This window comes from Marmota flaviventris, chromosome 1 (assembly GCF_047511675.1).
Source record: "Marmota flaviventris isolate mMarFla1 chromosome 1, mMarFla1.hap1, whole genome shotgun sequence".
NCBI classification, from domain to species: Eukaryota; Metazoa; Chordata; class Mammalia; order Rodentia; family Sciuridae; genus Marmota; species Marmota flaviventris.
Window position 1 is genome coordinate 48,452,983 of NC_092498.1, and position 19,319 is coordinate 48,472,301.

Consider the following 19,319-nt stretch of genomic DNA (forward strand, 5'->3'; position numbering starts at 1 on the left):
CCTAGTTTTATGTAAAGAAAAATTAAATATCTGTCATGAGTTTCCGGTGGACTATGCAACTGTCACAGCTAATGGAACCCACCAACCAACACCAAGTTTGTTGAATGCCGTACTACCAATCCTTTTCAAATATAAAGGACAATGCTATACAGGGATGTTACCAAAACACTAAACCTTTTAGAGATTGCAGGGCCTGGAGAATATCCACTAAACAAGCAGTTCTCAAATAAAACATGACAGGCTTATTGTCCTGTCACCAACATACATGTCCTGGAGCTACACAAACCCTTGTGACATAGCAAACATCAAAGTCTTCCTCCCCATTCTCAATACCTAGTTTAGGAAGGCTGTCTGCACTCCTGGAGGAATAAGTTGACATCTATCCTGATGTTTCATAACATGGCTACTTGGTGAGCTCCACAAGGGCAGACTCCTTGACTTTCATACCTCTGTATTTTCAATTATATCAGAGTATCTTACAAACAGTCACTATTGACATTTCTACTTAATAAGACCCATCTTTTGTCCTTTTTCTTCACAGCTAACCAAATGTAGGGAAGAAAAGGACAAAAGTGCAAGACAGAAAAGGACAACTAAGAAATATCTTCCTTGGGCTGGGGATGTGGCTCAAGTGGTAGCGCGCTTGCCTGGCGTGCGTGCGGCCAGGGTTCGATCCTTAGCACCACATACAAAGATGTTGTGTCCGCCGAAAACTAAAAAATAAATATTAAAATTCTCTCTCTTTCTCTCTCTCTCTTAAAAAAAAACAATCTTCCTCTTAAACTAAGTATTTCAGAGACATGTGCTTATTTAGGAACAAAAATAATGTGTATCTATACATTCCCTGTTCCCCTCTCTTACTAATAGTTTCATTTGCAGTGATATAACAGAAGTAGATAGGATCAGCAGTTATCTCACTATTCTTAAAGGAAAAAAATGCCTAGAGGTGAATGCCCAAGATAACAGATAAATTAGTGCCATCATAGAACCAGAATCCAGGGATCCTAACAAAGACTGGTGGTTTGTACAGTACTCTCTTCTAAAACCAAATTACCACATTCTTCTAAAGAAAAAAAAAAGCTGAAAGTATTAGATAAGGAAGAATTAAAATTTTGTTTTCATTTTAAAAAGAATAAACTGCAGCTTTTGGAAAAGGGAAAGGAATGAACTGATGACTGAAGATGCTTGAAAATGCTGATTATGCTGAGAAGCAGTAGGAACTAACTTGCTGCTATGAAACACTATGAATGGCTATGACTATGTTGGGACAGTGAGTAAATGTAAAATATTTATACCTTCCTCTCAATTTTTTCTGTGAACCTAAAACTGCTCTGAAAAATAAAGTTCAAAAAACAAAAAACAAGAAACTTTCCATTAACATAGCAATGAAGTGGCAAGGAGAAGCCACTCCTCTAAATCAGTCCCTGCCTCCCTCCTCCATTTCCTACCTTCTCCCCTACAAAAACTACTTCCTGTTCTTAAGAGCAAAGAAAAGCTGCCTACATTTTTAGTGCATGAGCAAGCAAAATTCCATTGGGCCTTCAACTCTTCCCCACAGGATCAAACCAAGTGCCTCATACATATTAATACTCTCAACAACTGTTTGCAAAATAGATGAACGATAACAGGTGGCATATTGTTTCTTGATCATTTAAGACTAAGACCAATGGCTTGAAGATTACATAATCACATGATAGTCTTACCATTTTATTTTCTAGCAATCATGGGCCCATACAAGCAGAGATAACTCTTCCCTATCTGTCCTATAAAGCAGATATATGATAGTTTAATTGTTTAAAACTGAAATGATAATGCTTCCATTTTCCAAACCAGGAAAATGAGGCTAAAATTTTAGATTATTTGTCTAAGGTCATATAACTAGTCAGTGGTAGCCTTGAGTCTTAAGCCAAAACCAACTTGTTATGCTGGACCATTAGGGGAACTAAGAAGAAACAAAAGCTCCGAGGGAGAGAAAAGTTAGGATAGGGTAGTGGAACTTCTATTACAGAAGGTCTCCTCTATATCTGGCCTGTGTCCAGGACTGGCATCTAGTCCTGGACATGGAGGGGCCCAACCATATCATACTAATTTTCCAGGCAAGTCCCTCTTGCTTCTAGCCATGGACTACACTAGTTGTATATTCCTATTTTTCACAAACCAAAAAGCATAAATTTCAGATGTAAGAATAATGACTATATGGGTATTTCAAAACAATCAGATATTTCTTAAAATAAGAAGAGATTAATTAGTTAGAAGTAATGAAGTAACAGATGATTCATTAAAGGCAGTTCCCTTAAGACCTTTACTAGGAAAGGTGCCAAACATAAAATAAGCACTCAGTGAGTAATTACTCATCAATTAACTTGGGCATTAATTGTCAGAATCAGAAAAATGGACTACATGACAAAGTTAGTTTCAACTAGAATGAATTCAAAATTATGTGAAGAGAAACTTGCTTTATTTCAAATCCCTATGCTTCAGCAATAAACTTTAAAATCATATGCAGACATAATCATCAATCATCATATAGTCCTGCTGTGCTATAGATCATTAAAAACATAAAAAGGGCTAGGCATGGCAGCACATGCCTGTAATCCCAACAGCTCCAGGGGCTGAGGCAGGAGGAGCTCAAGTTCAAAGCCAGCTTCAGCAACTTATTGTAAGCAACCTAGTGAGACCCTGTCTTAAAAAAAAATTACTTAATTAAAAGGGCTGGGGGATGTGGCTCAGTGGTTAAGTGCCCTTGGGTTCAAAAACTGGTACCAAAAAAAAAAAAAAAAAGGCACTGGAACATGTTTTTTTTTTTTGTTTTTTGAAACCACAAGCAAGCTCTTGGTTCCCAGGAATATTATTCAACAACTGTACAACTATTTAAAAAAAGGGATACTAATTTCATGGAACAGTGATCCAGGTTTTCAAATTTCCACAAAAGCATTTGTAACAACCTCCAGTTATCCTTTCTTTAATAATCATGTCCTTTGTTTAATAATCATGAAGCTTAACCAATTGTGCCTATTTCTATACAATTTTGACCAAAGTACGAAGACTGGTTTGTTAATTAATCCACTTTGACTTTAGGAATTTTTTTTTTTTTTTTTTTAAAGAGATGCTGCTGGGAAAACTATTTGGTTTGCTGGTGAGAAGATGACAAGTAAGACTGATTACCTTGAGAAATTACAATTTATCTCCTATGTTGGGTATACATTTAATAGAAATGCCTTTGTAGAATGTACACTGTCTTTGACTGAAGGACAGGTGGGGAAATCACTTCCTCTTTATAGGTAGCAAGAGTCCATTCAGGTGTATGGATGTGCCTTCTTATGTTTAAAGATAGCTAGCTTAATACTATAAACATCTAGTGATGTTTCTCAATTTCTTTAAGATGATCCTTCAGGAACAGGTTAATGTTCTTACATCATGTAACCTCACTTATGCCAACTGAACTTGAATTAACAAATACTGAGTAAAAACGTGTATTTTATTGAATCCTTTACCTACATTAGTTTTAATTTTACTTAGGAGAGATTTAAACTTTGAAATTTTAGAACTCATTTTTCTCAATAGGCTAAAACTTTAGCAAAATAAAAATCAGCCTCCTAACATGGTAAAAATCATTCTTTATATGGACATTTTATATATAATATTAGGCAAACAAGCTTAATATATAAGAAATATTAAAACCATACTTAAAATATTTAGCATTATTTCAACAAAATGTTTATTTATAAAAACATATGTAATGTTCACTGAATGTACAATTTATAATTTGCTTACTACCTAAAAAATTAGGCTAAATAATGTTAGTTAATTTTAGCTTTATACTCAATATAAAACAAAGAAACATTATTTACTGTCATCTTTAGTCATTACTAAACAAAGAGGTTACACAAAAGGCAAAATTACACTAAATTAAATATCTTACCTGCTACCCTCATGTTTAGTTTTCAGTCTATGAAACTTTTCATTAAATATGCTCCTAAAATCAAAAGAAAAGAAAAACAACATTAATTCTAGAATAAATATTCTTTTTTAGATTGAATTTGGAGTATATACATAGAACTAATTAAGTAAATGTCATGACACTTCTAAGTATTCTACCCACATTAATATTTAATGAAAAAACTCTTATCACCATGTCTGTCTCCTTTCATTGGACCATAAAATCCCAAGAGAGTGGTCTGAACCCTCAAGCTCCCTCACAAATGAAAAGTGGACAAATGAGAAAACCTGCCATTAGGCTGTGACTAGAAGACAATGTTTTATTATTCTCAGTGATTATGCATCCATAAGAAATTTATTTAGTTCAAAACTTGGGTTTGCTGACAAGGTTCAAAGAGGATAAGCTGCTTACTCTAGTCATGAACAAATTATATGCAGAAATGAGGTAAGAGTTTAGGTCGGCCAGCTCATTCCATGCTACATGCTACATGCTACATGCTACATGTTGCTGTTACTGCTACTACTACTATTACTACTACTACTACTACTACTACTACTTCTTCTTTTTCTTCTTTTCCTCCTTCTCCTTCTTTTTTTAAATATTGGGATTGAAGAGAGTCCACCACATACTAGACAAAAGCTCTACCACTGAGCTACATCCCAAGCCCTTTTTAAGAGGGTCTCAATATTGCCTAAACTGGGCTGAAACTTACAATCTTCCTGCCTCAGCCTCCCAAAGAGCTCAGATTACAGGCATGTGCTACCATGCCCAGCTGCCACTTCATTTTTGATTTCACATAATTCAGCTGTCACTATGTTAAGTATTCATGGCAAAGTCTTAGTTTAATACCAGGGTTCTCTTCATGGTTTTTAATTTACATATGCAAAATAATATATTTGGAAGTACAGAAGTATAATTTTAAACATTCCAGCAATTATTATTGACAGAATACATATCAAGTTTTTAAAAAACCTGTTTTTTGATATTATTTTACCATACACAAGAAACAGATACTATAAAATGTGTGTGTGTGTGTTGTGTGTGTGTGTGTTGTGTGTGTACCTCCTAAGAAACAACTCAACATAGGTAAACTTAAAAATTAAAAATGGAAAAGCAAATGAGTTTAATAAGAAAGCCATATCCATGTTGAGCTGGAAAACTTCCAGTAAACAATCTATTGTAAAGGAAAGGACTTCAAAGGGAAGTTGTGATTAATAAATCGCATAAATCAGAAATAAATTTTATTTTATGTTTTGATACTTAAGTTTCCATATTGATCTTTGATCTATAATGATCTACCCTTAAGGACACTGAAAGAAAGTGAGACATCCAGTTTTCCCAAAAAAGCAGGTGGCTGGGGAAGGGTAAACAGCACCCAAAGATGCATGCTCCATCCTGGCTCCTTTTCTTCTGTACAATCTACCCTGAAGCAAAAAATCAACACTTAAACTGACTTGTTCATTATTGATTTCTTTTCCTTTGTTGGTTATAGGAACACCTACAACATAGTAAAAAAAGTCAATGTTACATATCTATTTAAACTACTTAGCCACAGGCTAGGAAAACTGAAGCCAAAGTATCCACAAACCATCACATCACATAAAAAAAAAAAAAAAAAAAGGTTGGCTTTTCAAATGAAAATCCCAACAGGTTATAAATCCTCTTTTGGCTTCCAGCAAAATTGAATTCTGCTTTCACAACACATAAGGCTTTCCTCCCAGTCAATATTCCAAATAACTTCACTCTTATCTGAGTGTGGTCTCAGAAAACTTCTTTTGAAAATGCGATAAGCAGTTGGGCACCAGACACCTGCTGTTCTATTTCAGTTTCCATTACCTGCTGAGGCTGCACCTGTATAATTACAGTCACTGCCTCCTATACCTGCCACCTGTTTGTACCTCCCAACAAGCCTGCTTCTAAATTTATCACTACTAAGACCACATTGTAAGCAACTACAATTGTCTAGCTGAATACAATTGTTTTATACTAAAATTGCTCAAAGAATTAAGTTAGTAAGATCTCTAAATTAAAATTGCATTAAATTAAGGCTTTAGTTATAACACATCTTTGTTTAATTAATGATGCAAAACTGTAAATCAGAAAAAGGAGTAATGAATATATCTGAGAGTAAATCATGGAGCATATTTATGATGCTACTTCCAAATAATTCCTGATTTATATTCTTATGATAGCACTGAATACAAAACAAAATATTTATATGTAATATTCTCAGAGGGGAACAAAAGAAAAAATTAATGGAAATCTCAGGCTAAACCACACCAACAATCAAGTGAGGATCAAAGAAAAAGAAATCCAATGAAAACAAACACAACAGTACCAGGATAAAAAAAGACCTCTACTAGAAATTCGGAACTCTATCTAGATGCAACAAGTAAAGGGTTTACCATTTTTCTTACATAGTTATTAAAAGATGGAATTACAGAAACTAGTACCAGCTACCAAAACAATAGTAATTTTGCAGTGGGAGTGTATTCTTATGACAGATTAAAATTAAATAAATTAAGCACCAGGCACAGTGGCACATACCTGTAATTCCAGCAACTGAGGCGGCTGAGACAGGAAGATTGTAAGTTAGAGACCAGCCTCAGCAATATAGTGAGACCCTATCTCAAAATAAATACAAAGGGCTGGGGATACAGCACAGTGGTAGCATACCCCTGGGTTCAATCCCTGGTACTGCATAATAATTATTATTATTGTTAACTAATTAAAAACCTCAGTATATTTATGAAATAAAATTGCTCCAAAAAGTGCAAATGTAGGCCAAAACAAGTTTCAGTGTTTAGACAATAATCAGGTTTCTAAATATAAAGTGCATAACTATCTAAAAGTCAAAAGCAAGGAGGGCCTTTGTGTGATGAAACACTGAACAAATACCAAGTATGGGACCTATACTGAAGAGAGCCTAAGCTAGGACCTCAGAGTGACATACTGATTTCTCTGAATGTTTAATAATATGAAAACATTCCTTTAACTCAAGAGTCTACTTTGGTCCAAATGAATGAAGTTCTTTTACTCAAGTAAAACTAAGACTACCATGTGGAAAAGGAGGTATTGTCTTAGAATCCATTAACTTAAGAAACAGCAGAAATGAAAGCACAGATCAAGTGTCTGTGCTTTCCAGTCTTTCCTTCAGAAGTGGATTCCGTATCAGGAAAACTACAAGAACACCATTCTATACACAAAATAAGCCATGAAAACAATTACCAAGAGAGGGATATTTTGTCAGTTAACATAAGCCCAGGCAGTGCATGCATTCAGTGGTGCGATTCACACACATTCTTATATTATATAACCTCCCTACCAGCCCTCTAGCTGTAGTGGGTATTATACAGGCATTATGGATGAGGTCAAGGGATTTGTATAAAGTCCTATGAAGGGTAAGGAAGAAGCTCACAAATAAATCCACGAGGTCTGATGACAAAATGCTATGCCAATCAAATTGTTCTGAAAATTTCTGATCTCTGATGCAAAGTAGCCTCTCCAGAGATTATTTAGTTTGTCAAAATGACTAAGCTTATGTGTTAGAGCCCTCCCACTTCAAAAATGATACAAGAAAATGAAGGGTACAAATATGCTCATTAGAAAACAAACTAGAAGGAAATACTATAGCTATACTCCATTCATATGAAGAAACAACCATTCAGTTCAATTCAACTTCAATTTGGTGCTAGCCAAATGACACTTTCAACTGAACCAACTAAGTTCAGATGATTCTAACATCCACACAGACTGGAGCTTTTTAAGAGAACTACCAAAAAAAAAAAAAAAAAAAAAAAGGCAAAAGGGCAAAAAGATAGATATAAAGTTTATTTAGGTCCTATGTCAATTTTATGTGTCAACTTGACTGGGCCACAAGTTATCTATATATTTAGACATTATTCTGGATGTGTCCATAAAAGATTATTTTTGGATAACATAGACTGAGTAGACTGTCCTCCTCAATGGGGTGGGTTTTATCCAATCCACTGAAGATCTGAATAGAACAAGAGCTGAATAAAGGAGTATGATATTATAATAAGTATTTTGATTTTCATCCATTATTCATGGCTTATAACTCCCTTCCCAAGGTAGGTCATTCTCTTCCACAAGGAAGTCGCTGAAACCCTAATTGCTACCTACCTTTCTATATTGGAGCTGGCCAAAAAGAAACTGACCAGTTCTCATCTATTAGCAGGTTATGAGATGCTCCTAATAATAAATCCCCAAGTTTTGAGGTCATGGTCTTTTGTGCTTTGATGTGACAGTACAGGGAAAAACTGATTTTCCTAACAAAAGGAGAATTCACACTCTGCCTATCTTTAAGCTGGGAGAAAGCCTTTGGCTGTGGACTGGAACCAAACAGTCAACTCTACTTGGTTGCTAGCTTGCAGACTATAGATACCAGACTGCATTGCCTTTAGAACTGTCAGCCAAATCCTTATAATAAATTATTACATACATAACAAATTATATATCTACAGATAGTTTATTGTAAGGAATATGTATCTACATATTTATGCTTATTACCTATATATCACCTATTGGCTATTTATTGGGAAAACCAGACTAATAAAGACCCCCTTGAGTTTGGAAGATAAAAAGTTAAATTTCATCTCCAGAGCATTAAAGTAGAAGAGTAAAACGAGATAATGCTGAAACCAAAAGAATGCTAAAACTAGAAGAGACACTAGGGTAAGTTACTTTGTTATATTTACAAATAAAAATATGACATTAAAAAGAACTATGGGCAGCTGGATGTGATGACACATGCTTGTAATCCCAGTGACTCTGGAGGCTGAGGCAGGAAGATCATGAGTTCAAAGCCAGCCTTAGCAAAGGTGAGGCGCTAAGCAACTCAGTGATACCCTGTCTCTAAATAAAATACAAAATAGGGCTGGGGATGTGGCTCAGTGGTTCAAAAACCTACTTCCAATAAATAACTACATTTCTGTAAATAAACAGGGCAAGTGTTGGAAATTTTTTTCTGTAAGAGGGCCAGATAGTAGATATTGTTAAGCTTTCAGAACCTTCAGAACCGTACAAACTCTATCACAACTGTTCCCCTCCATAGCTGTAGCCAGAAAGCAACAATCAATAATATAAAAATAAATTGTTCAACTGTGTTGTAATAAAGCTGAATTTCATAAAATTTTTATATATCACCAAATTATTATTTTACTTTTTCAACCCCTTTAAAAATGTGAAAACCAATCATGGATTGTGGGACCACACAGGCCTATGGGTCATAAGGTGCAGAGTCCTGAGATGAGGAACAACAACAATAAAATTAAAGCAGAAGAATAAAAAACTTTTCTGACTATGCCCAATAGTCTAATATTTTTTTACTGGGTTACATGCACAATATACAACTCCTATACAGCTACTACTAGACCTCTTAGAAGTACTATCACAGAAGTTGAACTGATTGAGCAATCCTAAAATTTATTCTCCATCAGACATTTTCATACTCAACTGCTCTCTGAAGAATATTTTGTACATTTTTTGAGAAAAAAAAAAACAGGATATTTCACCTTTAAAAGGGAAAAATCTTTCTCTTCCTATAGATGAAGCTATTTATCAGTTACAAAGACAAGAATAAATCTAGACTCTGTAATGTTTCCAAACCAATCCCAGGAAAGAGAAAGAAATTGGCAAATCTTACTAAATTCCATTGCATTGATTATTAAATATGTTAGTGGAAAGAAGCTGACACCAGTTTATGCAAGTGTTTAAATGGGTTCATTTTTGTGATGTGCTTAAAATAGAGTTGACTCCACTAGGTGATTCTGATGTTGTGATCAACTCTTAAAATTTCAAATATTTAGCCTTTTAAAAACCTTTAATACTTTAGTAATATGTTATTTCTATCACAGATATTCACTATTATCAAGTAACCCATCTCATCCAGATGCTACCATACCTACATTTTTGCCTGGCTAGACAAATTTTTGAAATAACAAAATGGGGAGGCGAAAGATGATTGCATTTATTTGAAAGAACATTAACATTTGAAAACTCAGGATGCTCCCTGAGCTGCTATCAAGTGTTATACATACTATAAATAGAATATGGCATTTTTAATATTAATTGCTTAGGGATAAAAAAAATCCAATTATTAACGTCAGACAGTATTTAATGTTAGGACACTGTTATGTTTTACATATAAAGTATCCCCTCAAAGAGTAAATGTGTTATGTAGATTGTATAGAGGTAAAATAATTACATTATGAGAACTGTAACACAGTCAGTGGAGTCAACCAGTTAATGGATTAATAATCTGACAGGACTACTGTACTGGGTTGTAACCGTGAGCAGGTAGGGTATGGATGGAGGAAGTAGGTCACTGGGACATGCCCTTGCAGATTATATATTTTGTCCCTGGCTCCCCTGCTCTCTGCTTCCTGCCATGAGCTGAGCAGCTTTCCTCTGCCACACCCCTTCACCATGATATTCCACCTCACTCTAGGCCCAGAGCAATGGAGTTCACTCACCATGGACTGATATCTCTGAAACCATGAGCACAAAATAAACTTATTCTTCTGATGATACTGAATTCTAGAAGATGCATCTAAAAGAATCTATCATTTCTCTCTCTCTCTCTCACACACACATATACAGCTTTTAAAAGTGTGTATGAAATAATGATTAAAATAAAATATTGTAATGACTAACAATTTCAAAAGTTTCCCAAGTTTTTTTTAAAATATTTTTTAGTTGTCAATGGACCTTTATTTATTGATATGTGGTACCAAGAATCAAACCCAGTGCTTAAACCATGCTAGGCAAGCACTCTACCAATAAGCCACAACCCCAGACCCCTTCCCAAGTTTTTAAAAGAACAAATTAAACTTATATTTTGACTAGGGGACAAAAGACGCAAGAAAAAATTTCCCCCAACTCTTTCTGCAAAGTGGCCCCCCAAAAGGTGAGACTGCAAAACAACAGATGAAAATTTTTTAAATAATGGGTCAACTGAACCAATAAGTAAGTCTTTGAGAATAAATTTGTCATGTTCTATTGAAAACCTTGGGAAGAGAGGCATATGGATGATCTATCCCAGGATTGTTAATAGTTATCTGAATCAACACCACATGACTTTTATTTTCTTAAGTAGAATGATATTGAAATTACATTTTAAAGAAGACAAATATCTAAATGTGCTTAACAAACAAACAAAATTAAAAGTATACTATGGAAAAGCAAAAATGAGCAGGAAGTGTTTTTAACTTCCCCCTAGAATGTTAACCAATGTTAGAGCTGAAGCAAATTTGGACTACCCTGCGAAGATTCAGCTTTCCTCTACAATCCATAATAAGTATTATACCTTGTTATTCATTTGGTTCTCTTAATACTGAATAGAGTTAACACTTCAGAAAACTTATATCTGATCTACAGCATGTTGGATAAAACTCCAATTTCCTAAGGATAAAAACAGATAAAATACAGCTATAATTACCCACTGAATTTCATTTAAAAACAAGTTAACAAAGGGCCACCATCAATCACATAAGTTCCCTGCCTAAATCAACTGCACCAAAGACAGCAGAGAGAGAAGTAGCTAATCCTGACAGACAACACAGATTCTGAGAGCAACATGAGTGACATACCTTCTGAGAGCAACATGAGTCAGCTCAATGTCAATCTCATAGTACAATTCCTCTGGTCCATGTGAATCCACCACAGAGGAGACCTAAAGTTACTCTTTCCTCTTCAGAAATGTGAGAGATCCAATTTCTGTAATAACCAGTTGATCAACAAGCATTTTACCATGTTTTCCAAAAACACTTTAAGGGATTAAAACTGAAATTGATCCATGTTCTGCTTTCCTCTTCCTAAATCTAACATAGCTAAGTAACTTTCCCCACCACGAAAGGAAGCACCAAAAGCAGGTAGAGTTGTGTTTCACTGAAATCTCAACAGTGAAGATTTGCTCTAACCTACAGACATTCTTTCAATACCCAATACACCACTTCAGCTTTTCTTTTTGAATTGGCAGTTAGAGTTGAGGCCTACTCTTGAGATTTTGTGTTTACCCTACCACCTCCTCCTACAACTACTCAGCACAGGATGGTTTGCAATTCGTGTATGAGTGCATAAACAGCTTCTTGACATTAGTGACAGCTATGGACTAACAGAAAAGAATGATAAAAAGATAAATCAAACCATTATGCTACCTCTGATGTCAGTGTGACAGTAAGTAAATATTCCAGTGGAACATAAGACTTCTGAACTGAGCCACTAACATAAATGACTGGAAATGAGTAGAATGAAAATAACACTGGGGCCAAGCTGGAGTGCATCACACCTCAAGAAAGCTGCACCTTTAAAACAAAGTCATCCATACAATCTTCATTACAAACAGATATCAGGTAAGGACTCCTTATATAAACTCTATTTTACATGGTACAGATGTGAAGAAATGTTGTTATGCAATTATTTCATTTCATATCATATGCCTTATAATAACCCTTTGACAAGAGGGGCCCTTTTGTTTCTTAGAAACCTAAAACCCTGTTATTGATTTTGGCACAGTGCTTCCCTTATCAGCATGTGTACACCCAGGATGAGGTTTACAACCACATTTCTGTTTCCTGAAACAACTTTATAAACAATTGCACAGATTCAATAAAATACCCTACAAAGCCCTAACTACAGTATTACCAGACCAGGGACATCAGAATCACTAGTGTGCTTTTTAAAATGCAAATTCCAGGGCCAGCCACAGACCAAAAGAATCAGAATCCCTAGGAGTAGGTGTTAAAACTCCAGCATGTTTAACAAGTTCCCCAGTGATTCCCATTCAAGCACAGATCTGAGAACTTCAGACCAAGAGCATAACAATCCAAAAAAAAAAAAAAAAAAAGCAAATCTAGGATGAAAGGCCCCAAACTAAAATTCATATGATAAGAATTTTTTCACTGTTTTCTGAACACCAAGTGGAATCCTCCTTTGGGGGTGAAAGAAGAGGAGGCTGGCAGTGAATAGATCTGGAGAAAATTGACAAGGAGCAGGGAAGACAACTTCAGTTTGCAAAGGTTAAAACAGACTACTTACTATATTTTCAATTTCCCGAAGGTCTTGCAATTCTTCTGTTTTAACCAAAGCATAATTTTGATTAAAAACCTATAATCTAGTTGAAGGAATGGAATGATGATTACAGCACAAACATACCCAAATCCAAAAACAAGAAAGAATCTTACAAAATGCCATTTATTTTTGCCTGCTCCTTCAAGAATTCTACAATTGTTTAAAGGGTTATAATCTAAACAACCTTAATCCTATACTGTAAACGACCTTGGGGAAGATGGATGGACAGAAATAGGTATTATCAAGAATAATGACAAAAATAATGCAATTATAAGATGGACATAAATAAGATTATCAAGTACCCATCTCATAAATTGTGTTTAAAAAAAAAATTCGGAAAAGGCACAAATGTATACATGGTAGAACTCCTATCCTCATCTCCTGTAGCTACTTTACATCAAATGATAAGTTGCAGGTTTCTATTCTGTGTAGGAACTTTCGTTAGCAACCACACTAATACTGTCTTTAAATAGTCTGTAGAACTGACATGCACAATGGCAGACACAATTCTGTCAGTCAAGCCTTCTGCACAAAGAAATGGAGACACAGCAGTTCTATATGTCCAACAGCCCGGGACAAACTGCAATTAACATCCTATTTCTACATCAAAATCTGATGGCAGTGGCTGGAGCTGTAGCTCAGTGGTAGAGTACGTGCCTAGCACACGGGTTTGATCCTCAGCACCACATAAAAACAAATAAAAATAAGGGAATTATGTCCATTTACAACTAAAAAAAAGATTTAAAAAAAAAAAAAAAAACTGATGGCAGGCCAGCAGCCATTTGCAAATAGATGCTTCTAATGTGATTTTTTTTTTTTTCTGAAAATGTATTAACCAAAATAATTCTAAAAATTCATTGCTGTTGACCAACATCCTTCAGAACTCACTTAATGATCACTAACTGCAGGTAATGAATGGTATCCTTCCTTATGTGGCACACCTGATACCATAATACTACCTCAATAATTCTTTGGAGCTGATGATGAAAATTAGTAGGACGTGACTCATTACTAGAAAGTTTCATGGACTCACCAGGGTCCATTAAAGGATGAATGGATAAATGCTATGTGGTACTGTAACCATTTGTGTGATTTTTGATTATGTAATTTGATTACCTATGTTGGTTGTTGTATCCAACAGGACAGTCAAGATACAGAACTACTTTACTGCCAAAAGGAAACTCCATGTTGCCCTTCTACAAGCATATTCACTCCATACACTGTAGAGACTTAGAGGTATTAGAACATTTAATTTCCTTGTCTGACAAGAAAAATCAGCTCATTGTATTTTAGGAGCTATATTTTAAAAAAAAAAAAAAAAAACACAAAACCGTTTGAAGTATAAAAAGCCTCACCTATTCAGCCTCTTTGATCAAATGAATAAGTATTAAATGTGCTAATTTGGTCAATGCCATTCACAAAGTAACTAAATGCAAAACTATTGCTTAAAAATCCAGATTATGGGATCCACAGATTCTTTAGGACTATGTTCAGGACAAAATTTGCTACTGTACTAAACTCTGAGCTAGATGAATTCTTTTGAAACATAAGACCAAAATTTTTCTCTCTGGGTCAACTTTATGAAATGGGTATAAAGATGAGAGGAGGTTAAACATTCACTATCTTTGAGAAAATAAAGTAGCCTTATGAAGGCCCAGGCTTTCTTATTCATAGTATCCTTGATACCTATTAATTATCAGCACATGGCAGGCACTTTAATATTTTTAAAAGACTGTGAAAACATTTTTAAATAATGAGGCTTACCATTAAAACCCAAAATAGTGAAAAACATAAGGTTTTTATGATCCCCTACAGGGAACACTACCTTTTGCCATTCAAGTCTCTTATCTTTTTGATCTTCTCTCTAATTACCTTCTCCTTTTTAATGTGACTTTACAAAGTATGTAAGAATACTTAGCAATGCTTAAGGTTACAATATATATTAAAAGTTTGTGATTATAATAAAACATTTTTAGTTTTTAAGGTCTCTTTAGTCCAGTGGTATTCACTCTTATTTTGCCACCCTTTTGAAACAGAAGCCCCCTACTTTTTAAAAGTCATATAGGTAATCTGAAGCTCCCCCAGACTAGAAGTAAATGCTGTTTATTAGCTAAAATTATTATTACTTTTCTTCCCATCAAGTAATGCTACTCTTTAATGAGTTGAGAAAATAGTGTGAGAATCTATGACACAAAGCTCCTAACACCTGTATAAAACAAAACAAAACAAAAAAAATGACTTAATTAGTAAAGAGACAGAGAACTTAAGAGGCAGGCAGCCTCTAGAAGGAGGTACAAGTCAATAATACCACCCAAACCAGATGCTGACTTGCCAATTCTGCCATTTTCTTGTTGAATGGCATTTGGTAAGTTACTTTTATTTTCTAAGTTAAATGGAGATCTCTTGGTACTCTGTAAAGCACTGCTTGAACATAGTAATGCTGCCCCAAACCTGGAAAATATAATAATATATCACTAGTCCTGCAAGGTGTTCACAGGTCCAGGTGGTCTGGGGATCTGCTATTAGCATCAATCTTTATTTAACTTCTCTGAGAGCTGGCATTTTCATCTGTAAAGTTAGGAAAGAAGATAGATAAAAGGACTTATTCACTTGAGTTGTGAGAAATACACATGTGGAAGTACTTGGCAACAGTGTACAGCAATTAGGCAATTTAAGATTATTTAGTGACATTGTATCCATATATTTCTCAGTAAATAAAAAGAAACAGAAAAAGTTCTATCAATTAGAAGTTCTGAAGTAAACATATTTAAGTAGAGGATGATGTAGAGAGTGATGAAAGAATCCCTCCCCCACATCTCCCTCACCCCCCCCCCCAAAAAAAATCACGGCTTAAGGTAACAACTTCAATCTGTCAATCCTTACTCATTACTTAGGTGTAGGGAACTAGCCCTCACACATAGTAGAGAGCTGTGGTCGTACCAGAATTTTTTTTTTTTTTTTTTAAAGAATTAACAGTGCATTCATCAATGACAACAAACACCAATGGGCTATAAGTTTAAAAAAATAAAAAGTACCTCCAGTTTAGGAAACAGTAAAACTTCACAAGTGAGTCAAGATGGCCCTCTACCGAGTTCGAATCCAACACCCAACTCCAGCCCCGCCTCTTGGGGTCCACATTACTTCAACCCGGGTGTGTGTGGAAGGCGCGCTCAGGTGCCAGCCCAGACCCGAGCGCGGGACCCTGCGCCAGGTGCAGTCACAGCCCCGCCTCCCGCGGAGCCCAGGCGCCACTGGAGGATGCTCGCACCCAGGCTGCAGCCCCGATCGAGGGCCCGCGGCGCCCTGGGTGCCCTGGGTCCCGGTCCTGCCGCTGAGTCGCCCCAGGGCCAGTCCCCCGCAGGCGACCGTGGGGCGCGGAGAACGAGGAAGAAGGTGGGTGTCCGGCTCCCCTGGTCTCCCTCCATCCCTCCCTGGACCTCGCTGCCTCCCCGGTCGTCTCACCCGCCGGGCGCCCGCCTTCCGGCCTCTTTACGCTCAGTCCCGCCGGAGGCCGACGGGAACCGCCTCCGCCTCCAGCGCTAGCCTCAGCTTCCTCCCGGACTCCTCCGGCTTCCCCTCACCCCCGCGAGTGGCCAGGAGGAAGCCAGTTCGCCACCAGGCCTCCTCCCACGCTTCCCCCGCCGCGACCAACGGCCCCCGCCGCCGCGACGCCGCGCCCGCCCCCTGGCGGTGGAGGACCGCGCGGGCGCCCCGGCAGGCCGGAGGGAAGGGCCGGAGATCCGCTCCGCGTCCCGCCCGCCGCCCCCAACCCCGCCCTGCTCAATCTAGACTTGCCACGTGGGAGCTGCCGCGTTGACCGCCGGCCCCTGGGTGACATTATGGGAGGAGGGGAAATGTGCCACAGCCACCTCCCCGGCATCCACACACACACAAAATCCCAGACTTAAAGGCAGAAATTTCAAAATGCCCAGCCCCATCCTAGCGATCCATCAAAGAGGGGGAGGTCATGTCAATCTAGGACCTGAGTGACTATCTTTTGACCTCTTGAAAACTAGGTTACTGATCATGAAAATCCTGTACATCTGAGACATTATAGTGAATTCTGGTAACCTTTAATGCACACCCAAGGAGGAAACTAATTCTTGCATTTGCATGTCATTTTGTTTCTTTAAATTTTTAGCAACATTACAGTTAGAAATGTGTTTCTTTTCTGTTAAGACATTTTCCCACGATTGTACTGATAACTGGAAAATTAATCCAAACCTTATTATACATAACCTGAGAACATAGAATATTTCATAAATCAGATTCATATTCCAAAAAAATTATTAACTATTCTTAGTATATTGAGACAATCCATTTAATGCAATTAAATTGCATTAAAGAACTAATAGGGTTTGACTATAGTAATGATTCCACCAAATCTCAGCTTTCCTCCAAAAATATAAAACACAGCCTAAACAATAGCTACAAATTCTGGAGTCTGTGATCCATGGTGAGGGAAGGAAGCAAGAAACACATGCTGAATGCTTTTATGTGCCAAATGTTTTGCTAGTGTACAATATTTTGTATGTGCTCTTACTTCTCGCAGCTCAAAATATTTTTTGTATTATTTTAACAAGTCAAAAAATCAAGACTCTAAAACTGAGTTTTAAAAACTTGTTCAAAAATATAAGGTAGTAAGTTGTGAAACTGGGACCACAGCCTTGCTCCACCTAGTCCAAACAAACAAAAAGCAGTTTACTATGGTACCAAAAATCCCCACAGAACATGCCTCCTCCTCAACCCTTTTGTCCCACTGAAATTTTGAAGCCTCTTGAGTCAGTCTCTACTCGTGAAAAAGAGTTTTTACTCTATAACCCAATCCAACTGACATGTTTAAAAACTGCATTTGTCTTATTCTGATAGCACCATACCTGGAACAATTTCTGTACCCAGAGCATAGTGTGTTTGATCTTCTAGTCCCCATTGACCCTAAGATCCTTAGAATTCTTTGGTAGGTAATGAAATTAATAACAGTGGATCACAACCAACATTTTGTTGTTTTTGTTTCATGGAACAGAAAACTAGACTTTATAGCACATCTTAAGGATAAATATTCTTCCCGAAACATGTATAAAGTATTATGTGCACTGGTTACTTTGTGCCTATGTACATGTCCTGGGTTAGAATATAAACTGTATTTCTTACCATATGTTACAATTTTTTTTTAAAGTTGATAAATCACATCTTTAGAACTATTATTAATCAGCCCCCTTTTTCACCTATGAAAGAGTAAATAGAACTTCCTTCTTTCACTTGTCAGGAGGCAAGGGAGGCAGGGAAAGTAATCAAGATTAATGATTAAGTTTAATAAGAATACAGAGAACTTTACAGCTTCCAGAGGTACAAGCTAAACAGGGTTTCTATGTGACATAATAGGTAATGACAGTTTATATTTTTAAAACCAACATTTTTCAAATCTTAGAAGAGCCAGGCACTTGTCTAAGAACTTACATATAGTCATTTAATCCTCACAAAAATCCTACATATACATTCAAGAAAAATATAGGACTAGAACAGGATGTTTCTGAGAAGGTCCTGCCACTAGGATCTGACAGAATCAAGGCTGAAATCCATATGTCTAACTTCAGAGCCCATCTCTTTTGTTTGCTTGAAAAAAAAATCATTCTCTCTTCAATGAATGCAGTGTTTGTGGAAAACTATAATCTGTACTATTTCCTATAGAAGGATTATTCAATATTATTAAATATAAAATTAATTTAAAAACTCAGAAATTTAATTGTCCCACTCCTTAGCAGAATAGTCCATTTGGCATTATTTTTCTGTGTACAGAGTAGAAGATTGTATACAAATATGGTCACCCAAAATTCCTCTCATTCTGTAAGTTTATGCCACTCTTGCCATCAATAGGTGATATGTATATACCATCCTCGTGAACAGGCCCTGCAAATGGTCTGGATCAATAGGATGCTGTGGAGGAGGTGTTGTGTGACTTCTAGGATTAGGTCTTAAGAAGCCTTGTATCTTCCATTTTTATTCTCTTGAGATCTGTTAACCATATATAATAACCTCAGAATAGGCTACTGAATAATGAGAAGCTTAATATGCAGAAAGAGGTCCTGGCTATCCCCAAACCTTTCCACTCACCCCAGGTGAGGGACCAGACATGAGAGTAAAGTCATCTTGCTTGTTCCAGTCTGCTCTGCTTTGGGTACAAGTGTTCCCCCAAGGTCCATGTATTAAAGGCTTGTTTGGCACTGTTGGGAGATGATTGAACCTTTATGAGGGAAAGCCCAGTGGGAGGAAGTTAGGTCACTAGGGGCAT

At 36.6% G+C, this 19,319-nt stretch overlaps 1 protein-coding gene across 2 annotated transcripts in view; it reads right to left on the minus strand.

Moving 5' to 3' along the window:
- Positions 1 to 16,657, minus strand: part of Fam3c (FAM3 metabolism regulating signaling molecule C) — a 48,648-nt gene extending 31,991 nt beyond the window's left edge. The window contains exons 1-2 of one of the 2 annotated variants that reach the window (XM_027926506.2): positions 16,493 to 16,657; positions 3,923 to 3,976 (exon numbers count right to left, since the gene is read on the minus strand). In XM_027926506.2, coding sequence (XP_027782307.1) covers positions 3,923 to 3,935 — 13 coding nt within the window. In that variant the 5' untranslated portion in view covers positions 3,936 to 3,976; positions 16,493 to 16,657. Of the gene's footprint in view, positions 1 to 3,922; positions 3,977 to 11,550; positions 11,621 to 16,492 lie in introns of those variants that run through there. The other variant, XM_071612809.1, reaches the window with a different exon arrangement.
- Positions 16,658 to 19,319: the final 2,662 nt, after the last annotated feature.